Source organism: Astatotilapia calliptera, chromosome 19, assembly GCF_964374335.1.
Source record: "Astatotilapia calliptera chromosome 19, fAstCal68.1, whole genome shotgun sequence".
Taxonomy (NCBI): Eukaryota; Metazoa; Chordata; class Actinopteri; order Cichliformes; family Cichlidae; genus Astatotilapia; species Astatotilapia calliptera.
Window position 1 is genome coordinate 23,772,907 of NC_137440.1, and position 14,746 is coordinate 23,787,652.

The 14,746-nt window shown below is 44.1% G+C and overlaps 1 protein-coding gene across 1 annotated transcript in view; it reads left to right on the forward strand.

The window, feature by feature from the left end:
• The first annotated feature begins 12,482 nt into the window (after positions 1-12,482).
• The window catches only part of hs6st1a (heparan sulfate 6-O-sulfotransferase 1a), a 60,630-nt gene continuing 58,366 nt past the window's right edge, over positions 12,483-14,746 (forward strand). The window contains exon 1 of the mRNA XM_026152644.2: positions 12,483-13,330. Coding sequence (XP_026008429.1) covers positions 12,831-13,330 — 500 coding nt within the window. The 5' untranslated portion in view covers positions 12,483-12,830. The remainder of the gene's footprint in view (positions 13,331-14,746) is intronic.

Consider the following 14,746-nt stretch of genomic DNA (forward strand, 5'->3'; position numbering starts at 1 on the left):
TGAAGTTTATGCTTGATCAAATTCCGACTTCTCGGAGAAGTCGGAATTTGATTATAAAAACGGATTATAAAAATGCAAATTTCGTTAAGTTTTCTTTTTTGTTATATTTGTGCTTCCTTGTTTTTTGCTCTAATACATTTCTTAAGCATTGTATACTTTACTTACTTTAATACAAGGAAAAGTAAAAAGATTTAGCAAGCCTATGCTGCAAGAGAAATGCAGGCGTATTTCTAGTTCTATATCTAATTTATCCATCCATCCATCCATCTTCATCCGCTTTGTCCGGGGCCTGGTCGCGGGGGCAGCAGCCTAAGCAAAGAGGCCCAGACCTCCCTCTCCCCAGCCACCTCCTCCAGCTTATCCGGGGGAATACCAAGGCGTTCCCAGGCCAGCCGAGAGATATAATCTCTCCAGCGTGTCCTGGGTCTGCCCCGGGGCCTCCTCCCGGTGGGACATGCCTGGAACACCTCACCCAGGAGGCGCCCAGGGGGCATCCTTGTCAGATGCCCGAACCACCTCAGCTGGCTCCTTTCGATGTGGAGCAGCAGCTGCTCTACTCTGAGCCCCTCCCGGATGGCCGAACTTCTCACCCTATCTCTAAGGGAGAGGCCAGCCACCCTTCGGAGGAAGCTCATTTCTGCCGCTTGTATCCGCGATCTCGTTCTTTCGGTCACTACCCACAGCTCGTGGCCATAGGTGAGGGTAGGGACGTAGATCAACCGGTAAATTGAGAGCTTCGCTTTTACACTCAGCTCCCTCTTCACCACGACGGACCGGTGCAGCGTCCGCATTACTGCAGCTGCAGCCCCAATCCGTCTGTCGATCTCCGGCTCCCTTCTCCCATCACTCGCGAACAAGACCCCGAGATACTTGAACTCCTCCACTTGTGGCAGGAACTCATCCCCGACCCAGAGTGGGCACTCCACCCTTTTCCGGCTGAGAACCATGGCCTCAGATTTGGAGGTGCTGATCCTCATTCCCGCTGCTTCACACTCGGCTGCGAACCGTTCCAGTGCGAGCTGGAGGCCTTCACCCGATGAAGCCAATATGTGTAATCAATATTACATTACATATATATATCCCCTCCTTGAATCGCTACCTTATCGTGGTGGAGGGGTTTGTGTGTCCCAGGGATCCCAGGGGCTATGTTGTCTGGGGACTTTTGCCCCCTGGTAGGGTCTCCCATGGCAAATTGGCCCTGCGTGAGGGACCAGACAAAGAGCGATTCATAAGACCCTTATGAAAAGGACACCGAGGGAACAGTTTACCCTGCCCGGGATAGGGTTACCGGGGCCCCGCCCTGGAGCCAGGCCCGGGGAGGGTGCCCGAGGGCGAGCGTCTGGTGGCCGGGCCTTAGTCCATGGGGTCCGGCCGGGCACAGCCCGAAGAGGAGACATGGGCCCATCCTCCCGCAGGCCCACCACCCGCAGGAGGCGCCATAGGGGTCGGGTGCATTGTGTGCCGGGTGGCAGCCAGGAGCGGAGGCCCTGGCGGACTGACCCCCGGCTGCCAAGACTGGCAATAGGGACATGGAATGTCACCTCTCTGGTGGGGAAGGAGCCTGAGTTAGTGCGTGAGGTTGAGAGGTACCGGCTAGATATAGTCGGGCTCACCTCTACACATGGCTTGGGCTCTGGAACCAGTCTCCTGGAGAGGGGCTGGACTCTGTCTCAGTCTGGAGTTGCCCCTAGTGAGAGGCGGCGGGCTGGGGTGGGTATCCTAATATCCCCTCGGCTTGCTGCCGGTACGTTGGGGTTTTTCCCGGTGGACGAGAGGGTTTGTTCCCTGCGCCTTAGGGTCGGGGAACGGGTCCTGACTGTCATCTGCGCTTATGCGCCGAGTGGCAGTTCAGAGTACCCAGCCTTCTTAGAGTCCCTGGGGGGGGGTGCTGGAGGGTGCTCCACCTGGAGACTCTGTTGTCCTGCTGGGAGACTTCAATGCTCACGTGGGTAACGACAGCGAGACCTGGAGGGGCGTGATTGGGAGGAACGGCCTCCCTGATCTGAACCCGAGCGGTGCTCTGTTATTGGACTTCTGTGCTAACCACAGTTTGGCCATAACGAACACCCTGTTCGAACATAAGAGTGTCCATAAGTGCACGTGGCACCAGGACGCTCTAGGCCGTAGGTCGATGATCGATTTTGTAATCGTATCAGCAGACCTGCGACCATATGTTCTGGACACTCGGGTAAAGAGAGGGGCTGAGCTGTCAACTGATCACCACCTGGTGGTGAGTTGGATCAGGTGGCGGGGGAGGACGCTGGACAGACCTGGTGCACCTAAACGCGTAGTGAGGGTGTGCTGGGAACGTCTAGCAGAAGCCCCAGTCCGCGAGATCTTCAACGCACACCTCCGGCAGAGCTTCGACAGCATTCCGAGGGAGACCGGGGACATTGAGTCCGAATGGACCATGTTCAGAGTCTCCATTGCCGAAGCTGCTGCATTGAGCTGCGGCCGCAAGGTGGTGGGTGCCTGCCGTGGTGGTAATCCCCGAACCAAATGGTGGACACCAGAGGTGAAGGGAGCCACCAGGCTGAAGAAGGAGTCCTATCGGGCTTGGTTAGCCTGTGGGACTCCGGAGGCAGCCGACAGGTATCGACAGGCCAAACGGAATGCGGCTCGGGCAGTGGCTGAAGCAAAAACTCGGGTGTGGGAGGAGTTCGGAGAGGCCATGGAAAAAGACTTTCGGACTGCCTCGAAGAGATTCTGGCAAACCGTCAGACGTCTCAGGAGGGGAAAGCGGTGCTCTACCTGCACTGTGTATAGTGCTGGCGGAGCGCTGCTGACGTCGACTGAGAAAATTGTCAGGCGGTGGAAGGAATACTTCGAGGACCTCCTTAATCCCACTGACACGTCTTCCGAGGAGGAAGCAGAGTCTGGGGATGAGGGGAATGACCCGCCAATTTCCGGGGGCGAGGTCACTGAGGCAGTTAAACAACTCCTTGGTGGCAGAGCCCCTGGTGTTGATGAGGTCCGCCCTGAGTTCCTGAAGGCTCTGGACGTTGTAGGGCTGTCCTGGTTGACACGCCTCTGCAATGTTGCGTGGAGATCAGGGGCAGTACCTGTGGACTGGCAGACCGGGGTGGTGGTCCCCATCTTTAAGAAAGGGGACCGGAGGGTGTGTTCCAACTACAGGGGGATCACACTCCTCAGCCTCCCTGGGAAAGTCTATGCCAGGGTGCTGGAAAGGAGAGTTCGTCCGTTAGTCGAACCTCGGATATATCTAATTTATCACAACATAATTGTCACTGTGTGGAAAAATCATGTTGATGAGATGAAAGAAAGGCCGCTGAAGCAAATGCACTGTCAGGAGGTGGTGCACTCCAGCCGGTCGTTGAGAATCGCTGATCTGACACCAAATCCACACACACAATGATTACGCATAGGGGCACAAAGCAGCACATGAAAGCAGCCCATAAGCCATGATAAATATAAACACGCCGCACATGTCCTGATGCATCATTTTGCAGGAATACTGACAGAAGATAAAGTCAGGCATACTCACCGGGGCAGAGCTACCACATACAGTACATTAAGAATGAGTCTTGTGTTGCTACCCTCACAGAGAACAGAGCCCCTCTTGATACACACACTAGTATTAATGATCACAGTCATATAGAACAAATATAGTAGACATTTCAACCCAACCAGCTTTTTTTCTTTGGAGGAGTTCATATCTTTATCCGGGGGGAGCTCAAGGGAACACAGTTAGAATGGCTCATTAACATCATACAACATACACATTCCCACAAATGTATACTCGCTTGTTTAAAAAAACATGTGCATACGCTGCAGCATATTTGCACGTCTGTATGGCTAACGTACATGCACTTATGTCTAACACACACTCGCATGCATCAAACCTCCTGTGTGCCCTCCTCAAACACACACTCAAACAGACTGTGGAATGTAGGAACTACATGGCGCCCAGTTTTGTTTTCTTTCGACAGTGTGCACTTCCCCTTAGGCACATCCAAAGAAAATATTTGTGTCTGAAACACTCTGAAAGTTCAGGGAATAATTCATTTCTGGGCTTCTTGATGAAAAAAGATTTTTTTTATTTATCTTCGGCCTGTGTATTTATAAGGGAGAGCAAACAAATGCGTGATTGCGTTCATGACAAAAAAAAAAATGAGAGTTTGGTGTGTGTGCGTTTGTGTCATTTTCTGCGTGCGTGCTTTTAATACCTTCCTGCTCTTGTTTTCATGTTCTTTGCACACAGTGGTATTCGGTCCTGGCCGCTGGCTGAGTAAAAAACAAAAAAAGGGGGGGGCACATACAAACAGAAGGAGGGTGTGTGAATATGATGTGTGTGCTTGTTTGTTTGCAGGGAAAAAATCTTAAAAATCAGGAAATGACAGATATGTAAGCACCGTGAATGAACCCTCTTTAGCTTGTGTCAGCAAGAGAACCAACAATAACTGAGGGTGTTTAATGTCTCTTCTGCACATGTAAATATTTATATGCTTTTATTTTCATGCATTTCTCATATTTGTTTCTCATAGTTTACAGATATAAGAATGTTTATTGGAAGTTTCTTCCTGTTAAAAGGAAGTTTTTGCTTCCCATTGTCGCCAAGTGCTTGCTCATAGGAAGTTAACTGATTGTTGGGGTTTTCTTTAAAGTATTATAGGGTAAAGACCCTATAATACTTTAAAGAAGTATTATAAGAAGTATTATATACAACAGTTGCTTCAAGGAGCTTTATATTGTAAGGTAAAGACCTTACAATATAAAGCTCCTTGAAGCAACTGTTGTTGTGATTTATATAAATAAGATTGGATTGAATTCAATGACTCAGTCTCAGTAGAGTAAAAATAAGACAGCAACCTTCTTGAAAGTAAGAAAAATCGGTGGTTTTGCTGTAGTTACATTTTTTTCACATCTGGGAATCAGTTGCAAGTAGATGTGATGACCAATTGGTCTCCCAGACATTAAGCAGGCAGCCAACCACTTTGAAGGGTCACCTGGTCTGAAGCAGCCTATCTTCAAATAGTCAGTCTGACTCAGACTGACTGCAGTCACTCTCGGACAGATTGGCAAAGGGTTGCAAATGACTGCCATCTAATTAATAAACACAGACAGACTTTTTGCAAAGTGTTGGCAATTTAAGTCAGTCTTCACCAATGAGCGTAATTCATCTGTGGATTCAACTCAATTGGTTGCCTACTGGTTGTATTCTTGCATAAAACCAAGGTTGCTGAGTGAAAATGTCACTTTGATGTGAAATCGCTATCGTGCAGCAGCTATCTCACTGTTTGTGGAGGCAGAGTCAATTCTGGACTGGAGTTAATGCAAATTTCTGTTTAATGTGAATTTATACATACGTAGAATTTCCTTTGTACGTCAACATATTTGCAACAGAAGGCAACTAATTTGCAATTTTTAACCATTCAATTGCTGTAATTTGTGTATTATCACAAGTATATTGCATGGAATTGCCAACTTGACCCCATTCAATCACAGAATTACTTTTTTGACATGTCAAAAATACTTTGAAAATCACAGCTGACTCCAAGCGCTGGCAGACCTGCTTCCTCTCTTCGAAGTCACAGTTTCAAAAGCATCATTGTTTTTCTTATTGTGATCGTAGCATAACCTAGATAATATATTCTATGCAGATATACATGCTGATGTTGGTTCTGAATATAAAATACTGTAAAATGAAAGTATTTGGATGACTTTTAAGAATACTGTCTAAATATTTATTGACTGGCCGACTTCCCGGCAACATCTTATGATTCATTGAGAATCTTGGTAACATGTGACCAGCATTCAAATTTCAAATCTTACATCTCTAAAGTCACCCAGGCTTGTATTTTCCTAATAAACTGCAACTTTAACTACACACTTTTCCCTCCATCTACAAATTCCCTTTTCATGTTTCTCCAGAGCAGGACAACTATAATGTTAACGAAACTAAGTCGCACATCATCATTCTTGCTTTCCTTCAGCAGCGTCCAGTGATATTTAGAACTCATTTAAAAAATGTACAGCAGATGTGCTAAGACCTTATTCCAGCAATGGATCACCAATGAACTGATCAGGGCATTTTAACTACTCCATGGTGCTATATCAAAATCCAGGCTTTTGAGGTTGTAGCACCCAAAAAATGTGGAACAAACTGCCTTCTTCTATGGTTCATTTTAAATGTCTGCACCAAAAAGTTTGGGCTAGTATTAAAATTGTTGCTTGTACGCAAGTATGCCTGCACATATGTAACATATGTATATTGCTAAACACATTTATTAGACCACATGTTACAAAAGCAAGAAAACACAACTCTGTATAGATAAATAGAATTATTTTAATATATTGGTTCCACAGTAAAACAAAAAAATGCACCCCTGTTTTTTGTATGAATATAGCTCAGGGATTCAATGTGTAGTTTAACATCTTTATCCTGACAGATCGGGGAGTTTCACTGGCCTGGCCCACTTAAAGTCAAAGTGGGCTGCATGTGGCCCACAATGTAAAATGAGTTTGACATCCCTGCTCTAGTCCAATCATCTTTCTGCCTGCCTTCTTTAAGTTAATCACTCTGCGTACTTTAAATCTCACTGCTCATCTGTCATTCTCCGTTGCAGACGCCTTCATGGAACGCACCTCCTCCCCCTCTTTATCTTCACTGCCACCAGCGCCTAGACTCTGGGGGGGGGGGTCCTGCCCTAAATCCTATCACCACTGGGATTCCGTTCTGCTGCAATGGGCCATCGGAGTCTAATTGCCAAGTAGCTAAATTGAATTCTGTATATCAATAAATCACGTTCAGTTCCTTCTAATGACCTCTCCTTATTGAAATAACATTTATTCCAATCAAGACATTTAGCATTAAGCTCACGTCTCCTCATTACTGGATCTAACTAGCAGGCCGGCTAGCAGAGCCTTTAACTTCATCATTACGTCAAGGCTTCCACTAGTGGTATTCTTGGGCTAACTAAACAATAACTACTTGCACACACAAAAAAACAAGGTTTAAGTATCTAAAAGCAACATTGTGTACAAAACAATTAAGACAATTGGAAACAATTTCATGCTTTTAACGCTTTTTAAAATTATGCGTTTAAGAGAGTTCATGCTTTTTAAGGATCTGTAGCCACCCTGTAAAATACGTAGCTCTCACTTCATTATCACAAAATAAATCTCATCTATACATTATGGCTTAGACACATTAATATAATGCATTTGTACAAGAGAAATAGAGAGACTCGATGTGTGCATGGACACTGAAGCGGGACATAATCCACAAGTCAAAGCCTCTGGAAACAGCATGGAAATATCCATCTAAACAGCAACATTATGCAAAGGCAACAATAAACTGGTTCTCATGATAAACAGACTGTCATATCTCTATACCCAAGCCAGAGGGCAACACACTCAGTGACATCCATCTTCTTTAAGTAACGCTGCTCGTAATGGCACTGTGCATGGCGGGAGCAGAACACACACACAAGTTAACACTGCCAAACACACAGTATTAATATGCTCACTTGCACTCTCTCTCTCAGCCTGACACACATATATAGACTCTCCCAGTATTTAATACAACTGGGTAATGCCAGGGGGGAGGCAGAACTCATAATCACGAGTGTGTTTAACAGCGGTGTGACAGGCGGATGCTGCTTCACTGTAAGTAAAGCACATGTAAATAAGCGGGCTGAATTATTCAAGACGGGAGACTGGCTCGCTCGTGCTGGCTCACCCTCACACACTCAGATCCAGACATGCTGGGATAATCTCAGGAAAAAATGCCTTTGCTTGTCAAGGTGCAAACAGTCCAAGACGGAGCCAAGCAGGAGTGCTTATCATGCAGCGGGCGTAGTGAACTCACGTGATGTGCCTGCAGATTCAGGAGTTTGGTGAAGTTGTGAAGAGGCACATGTGGCTTCCACAAGGCTCAGGGGAGATGTCAGGGATGTGTACGGGATGACAGAAGAGTTTTGTGCTGCATATGACCAGATGGGGATGAAAGAAGAAAATAAAAAAATAAATAAACATATTTCTTGCAACTTTATTTTACAGCAGACTTTTCCTGTTTTTTTCCAACTTGATATTCTTGGACTGTACTGGAGTAGCTTTGCTTTCATATACTGGGTTTCGTTGGCTCCCTTTAAGCCAACTTCGCTATGATTGGCTGCCTTTCATAAACAGATGGTTTGAACAGCAGTTGGGTGGGGCTTATGAGCTCATAGCCAGAGCTGCGTGCCTGAGATGACCATATTAGGGATTTCCATACTCACTGACATCCTAGAGATCCAAGAAAAAGTATTTGGAGCAGTCTGAAGACAAGGATTACTTGCACATACCCTGACAACATTAATAATAATATTATTATGACATTCAAGTTTGTCTTATAAATAAGAAAATGAGCAGTAGGACCACTTTAATTAAAAATTTCAGGCTTTAATATTTGATTAACATGGACAATGTGACACTAACACATGTACAGCATCTCTCAGGAACATGCGTCCAAGTGCACATCTATCTGTGATTTGTTTTTCCCCCCATATTTCACGTCTTGATCATAATTTACTCTTCAGGTAAAGGTCAATGTCTCTCTACAGTTTATTTCAGTGATAGACGTGGCACAGTCACTCTTTTTGCTGGCAGTTTTGTCTGCAGCCCTTTCCATACGATGGCTTTCTTGCAGCTTTCCCAAAGTAGCATTTGCTGCCATTCTTTGTCTTATTTAAACATTTTCGTTAGATGTTTTATCGACCAAATAATCAGCAGTTCAAATTCCTGCTATTTCATTATTTGCTGAGTGAAGTTGATAAGTCGAAATGTTTGCTTTGTTTGGTTTATAATGTCTTCTTTATGTTTCTAAAGCCCAAACTGGCATCATTAAATGCCATTATGATAATAGAAAACATCTAAAAAAAAATGCTTACAAGCTGTAAAGGAAGGCGTATAATTACATGCACAAGGCAAGAAGGTGAAAGGCTCCTGTAAAGCGCTGCCAATAACAAGAGGAATGCCTGGACGCAGACTTTAAACCACAAATTTGCACAGACAACTTTCAGATGTGAGCCAGATTTTCCTCAGGCAAACAAAGGCATTTGTGGTTTGGAGTCTGTTAGCAGTGGTGTCCCTTTATTGAGATAGCTCACACAGCAAATAACTACACTCTAATAAGGGACAATATTGTTAAGGGTTTGTGACTAACACATAGCTTTATTAGGAATCAATCGTTTCATCATTCTACTCATGCCAGATCAATTATAACACATTAGTGCAGTTGCACTCTGAAGGTCTAAAATGGACTATGTAACCTCTGGAATAACACGTGGAGAGAATCTGTATCAAAACCAATCTGTTAATATCTCTTTGGGGTTCCTGCAGCTTAAGGCGTGTTAGATTTTTAAGCCTTTTTAATATCTTTTTCTTTTCTAAGAAAAGCTGAAGGGAAAAAAAACAAGATTAGGTAATGTAAGAGTTGCTTGGGTTTTGTGGTTTGGCTGAGGCTGTTTGTGAACATTGAAGCGACACATCCAAGATAGCTGATCTGAGATCTTCAGGGCTTAAACAAAGTTGCTGATTCCCAATGTGGCGAGTTTTGCACACTTGTTGCACAAAATCCACAGCGCCTCATATACATTGCCTGTTTTCAACCAAACCACAAAACCCTGCGATATTGATTGCATCTGCAGTTCCCTGTGACATTGCTGACAAGCAGCCAGTGCACCTGACCTGAGCTTCCCTGCAGTAAAATAAGCTATAATTGTTGCTGGCTGTGCTTCTGATCTGCCTAACTTAAATCTGAGAGTCATTCGGTTTTGATGTATTTCGTTTATGTGTTACCAATTAACTGAATGTGAGAAAAAAAGAGAGTCATAAAAACTGCCCATGTTTCAACATGTTCAAGGGATTTGAACTATAAGTGTAAGACGTGTTAATACCAATCACGGTCTGTTTTGTGCATTTTTTTCATTAATCTGAGGGAACCGTGTTGTCAATAACGGTAAATAAAACCCAAGAATATTTAACGATTAAAGCTTTTATGTGTGTGTGTGTGTGGGGGGGGGGTAGATTTAAAGTAGCTAAAAATGAAAGAATATTTATATAAGTGGTTCTCCATAATCAAATCATGGAGAACCACGAGGCCAATTACAGCCTGACTCAACGCGTAACTCAACATCAACCGAAACCTCTCTAAGTGAAAGCATACCCTCATACCTTACTTGCTTACTACCCACAGCCAACAAACTGCTGTTTTCACAACCCCAGTCTGCTGATGAGGCCGATCTTCCTGATTAAGCCTCATTTAAGAGACATGTGGGAATCAGGGCGGGTAGTTTGGTGAGATTAGAGGCACATTCATTTCGCTCTGTCACATTACCACAATAAACATCTGCAATAACAAATGTGTGAGAACCTGCGAGCTAAACCACAGGGAGGGCAAAGAAAACACACCGTCAGCTGTGATGAAGCAGCACCTGGCTGTTAAAACATGCCTCTTTCTTCCACTCGCACATGTGATCAGTCAAAACATGTTCGACATTAATCGCCCCGAGGAATCGCGTAAATATGCCTGACAAGTTGGAAGGCTGTCTCGAAGAAAAGCGAGCAGGAGGACTCTTTACTGACCACCAGCGGGAGCAACGCGAGAAGCAACGTGAAGCACAGGGGGAAGGTTGATCTCATGGTTGTCGGATATTCGGTGCTTTCTAGTAAATGAGCTAGGGGAGCTTTGCTCAACAGAAACTTGTACCTAATGCTGCTTTTCTGGCTGTGTGAAGTGTGTCTTTGTGATGGAGATTTCGAGGCTATTTTAAATATATTTATATAAATTCTTAATTTATTGAGCAAGAGGAAAAATAACACAATATTGGGTTACCCCAATCTAAAGATGAAAACAGAGAAAAAAAATAACAACAACAAAAGGAAGTTAGAAGATTTTAAATAAAACATGTGCCTATAAAAATGTGGATTTATAAGTAATGTGTTTTTGAGAAAATATCTTTAAAAATTTAAGAAGTAGTGTCCTTACAAAAACATACAAAAGGCTATATTTTCAGAAAATCATCGTCTTTTTGCCAGATCTTTTGAAACTAATAAAAAATGCAGGGGCCGTTTAAGGACCATCCACTCCGGCTTTTGTTTTCTGTTAGGGGAAGGTATTAGCAAACAGATCTGTGAATAATCAAATTACTGCAGAGTAAATGCCACACAGACCCACAGGAGCCGGGTCCCCAAAGCCCCTGAGACTGCAGCATTCATAGGCTCATCACAGGTACTGTACAGACTAATTCAACTCCAGAGATCTCGAAACCACTCTGCAGTTACTAAAAATTTACCATTTGTGATGAGTGTGTATAAAAAGGTTTAAAATAAAAATTCTTTTATTTTTATTTGAAGTCCTTTTTCTGAAACAAAACTAAAACTCAGTCCTGGTGAGGTAGGACATTTTCTGTATGGTGTTTTATTGTGTTAGTTTTTGTTGAATGTCTTTCTTAATTATGACATTTTCATGTGACCTGGCATGGAACCACAGACGTAGATTAGCAGTTCTGCTTTAATCTGGCATTACATTACATTACATCTTCTATTCTTTTGTATTTTTATGTACATAAATGTGTGTTGTCCCTGGTGAAACAATAATATGTACTTACAAAACACACTAAGGTCAGTTTGGAACATTTTCTGAGCACAACTTGACAGATGGATTTTGCTACGTTGGTTTATGGAGTCATGGGTTGTCTACATGCTGTAAGTGTGCTGCCAGCACAAAGTGTCCTATCAGTTAATTTTAGAATTTGGTATTTATAGTTTGGTATTGATTTCTGTTTCGTTTCTGTTTTCAAATCAGTTGAGTTCCAAGTAATTCCCAGAGTTGAGTTCCAGTTCAGTAAAAATAAATGTCTGAAATGTTTTCATTTTCACTTAATATTTTTATATATATATATATATATATATATATATATATATGTATATATATATATATATATATATATATATATATATATATATATATTTTTTTTTTTTTTTTTTTAACTTTGAAATTCCTATTACTTTTTTAAACTATAGGTTTTATTTTTATTACCATTTATGTGTTAATGTTTTTTTCCACACCCAGTTTTTAGTTCACTTTTAGTTATCTGTCTGCTCAGAACTCCTTTGAATCTTGGCTTCCACATTAGAATAATTTAAGGAGAAAAAAAGTCTAAAAGCTACGCTGATATTAATGAGAAAAAGCAAAAACTGAAGGATTTAAACAATAAAAGTAAAAGTAAAAGAGCAAATGTATTTTGAAAGTGAAAACATAAACTCAGAATACAACATTATAACCACTATGACTCATTCAAATCCCCCTGTTTGTAAAATAATCCAATACAAAGTATTTAACTACAGCTCGTTACTGTAACGCTCGATCTCGCTGTCTATTGGCTGCTGGCAAATGCCGCGGTCGTTACATGTCAACCAACAAATTAAAGCGATTCTCCTTTCACTAGATTTTCAGAGAAAGAGAGAGGGAGTGAGAGAGGTTGAAAGGTAGGTTTCGCGCTGCATCCTGGGTACATAGCTCCACTGTGATGCAGTGAGCCTGTTGTGTTGACTGGACACCAAAGTAAAGTGAAACTGGAGCGGGTCGGCTCCGAGGGGCTCTCCGAGCGAGTTACGATGCGTCTTTCACGGTGTTGAACGGTCGCGGTGAGCCATGAGCCAACTTCGCCGGTCGCCTCGAAGCGGAATTAGCCACTGTTGAGCCCCGAAAACGATTCCTTCTCGGAGGGGGGAAAGCAAAAATGAAGAAGCCGAGCGCCCTGCTCCCCGTTGCCGGCTTGACTGGGAAATGGTAGCGTGCTGTAGGGACCGCACTGGGAAGGATCATGGTCGAGAGGAGCAGCAAATTCTTGTTGATCGTCGTCGGATCCGTGTGTTTTATGCTGATTCTCTATCAGTACGTGGCCCCCGGGGTGATCAATTTCGGCTCCCCGCACGGTTATTTCACGGAAGAAGACGAGGGGGACATCTTCCCCACTCCGGACCCCCACTACGTTAAGAAATACTACTTCCCCGTTAGGGACCTGGAGAGGACGATTGATTTCCAAATTAAAGGGGAGGACGTGATCGTGTTTTTGCACATCCAGAAGACCGGGGGGACTACCTTCGGTAGGCACCTGGTGCAGAATGTCCGTCTGGAGGTCCCCTGCGACTGCAGACCGGGCCAGAAGAAGTGTACCTGCTACCGGCCGAACCGCAAGGAGACCTGGCTGTTCTCTCGGTTCTCCACCGGCTGGAGCTGCGGTTTACACGCAGACTGGACGGAGCTCACCAACTGTGTGCCAGGGGTCCTCAACAAGAAGGAGAACAAGCAGAAATCCCTGAGGTGAGACTGGGAGGTGTTTGGTGTAGTCAGGCTACTGTAGACTATGGAAAAGACACAAAGTGTGGTTTAGGTTCTAATCCCCCAAACTGCGGAGGATTTTGTTTGTCTGAAACTTTAGAGCTCTTCTCCATTGGAGGTACAATAAGGTCACTGAAAGCTCGTAAAAACTTACAGTTGATAAATAAACTTATGTCACTCAGTCAAACTGCCTTTCAGTTCTTAGCAGCTTCTTTCTGTTCTTGACATATTTTACCTCATCCCCCCTGGAGACATTTTAAAAGGCATAATAGTCACTGGTTTAAAGATCATCTCTCCTCATAAAAATATCAAAAGTCCACCTGGAGCAGGGTTTTTTTTTTCTTTTTTAATCGCAGGATTGTTATTGTGATCCCAGAGAAGATAAAGCACAACAGAGGGTAATATAAAGGTGTTATAGTCTCATAAACGAATGTAACAAACGCATGAAAATCCCCACAGCTTCTTCACGGATGTGTTGTTCTCTGCATGGGACAGCATTACCATATAATTTTCATAAAGTCATCTATCTGTAGGTCGAGAATAGATGCTGAGAGGCAAATGTTGATTGACATTTCAACACTACACTGTCACGAAATGCCACAGGAGCTCAGCAGCATCTCTGACAATTGTTGATCGGTGCCAATATCAGGGTGCCCTCCCACTGAATCGTACACTGAGATTTGGCTGAATTTATTTCAGGAGGGCTGTAATACATCCAGGCAACATTTCCGCTCAGTAATAATCCCTCGCTTTGACTGCGAGGTACCCAGACACAATGCGCATCTTATTAAGTTATAACCCATTTCTTCTCCACGCCTTCCCCATTGTTGTTGCCCACATATTGCATCCCTCACCCAGACATATTGACGGCTGTATCAACTTCCATTTCACTGCACCCCTGTGGTTAAAGGGTACGCTTGTTGAATGGGTTATGTGTCTTTGTGTTGTCTGAGCTTGTTCAATATTTTATTTTGGCTATGGATGATCAATAGGACAAAGAGGGATTAGAAATTGTGGAAATTTGTCTGTCTGGCAGCCAGGCGTGGTGGAGATGTCAGGCCGGCTGCTCTGCTTCCCATGGCTGCTCAGACTGGGGGATCAGTGCTGCAGGCTGGGCTGGGCTTGGCTGGTAGAGGGGGAGGGAGATTGGGGGACCCTGCGGGGGTTTGGCTCCGCTCTAATCCGGGTGATTATTACCACTGGGACGCGCATACACACATACACATACACACACTAGCAGTGGTATTTGCTACTGGCGTCTGTCCTGACTCCTGTGGTTTCCCTGGGGCAGAGGTGATAACGTGTTCGGCCATTCTGCATGGAGGGCTGAGATATCACCGTGGATGCAGGATAAACTGCCTTTCATCACTTTGTGAACAGTTTCTGAGCCCGCGCGCA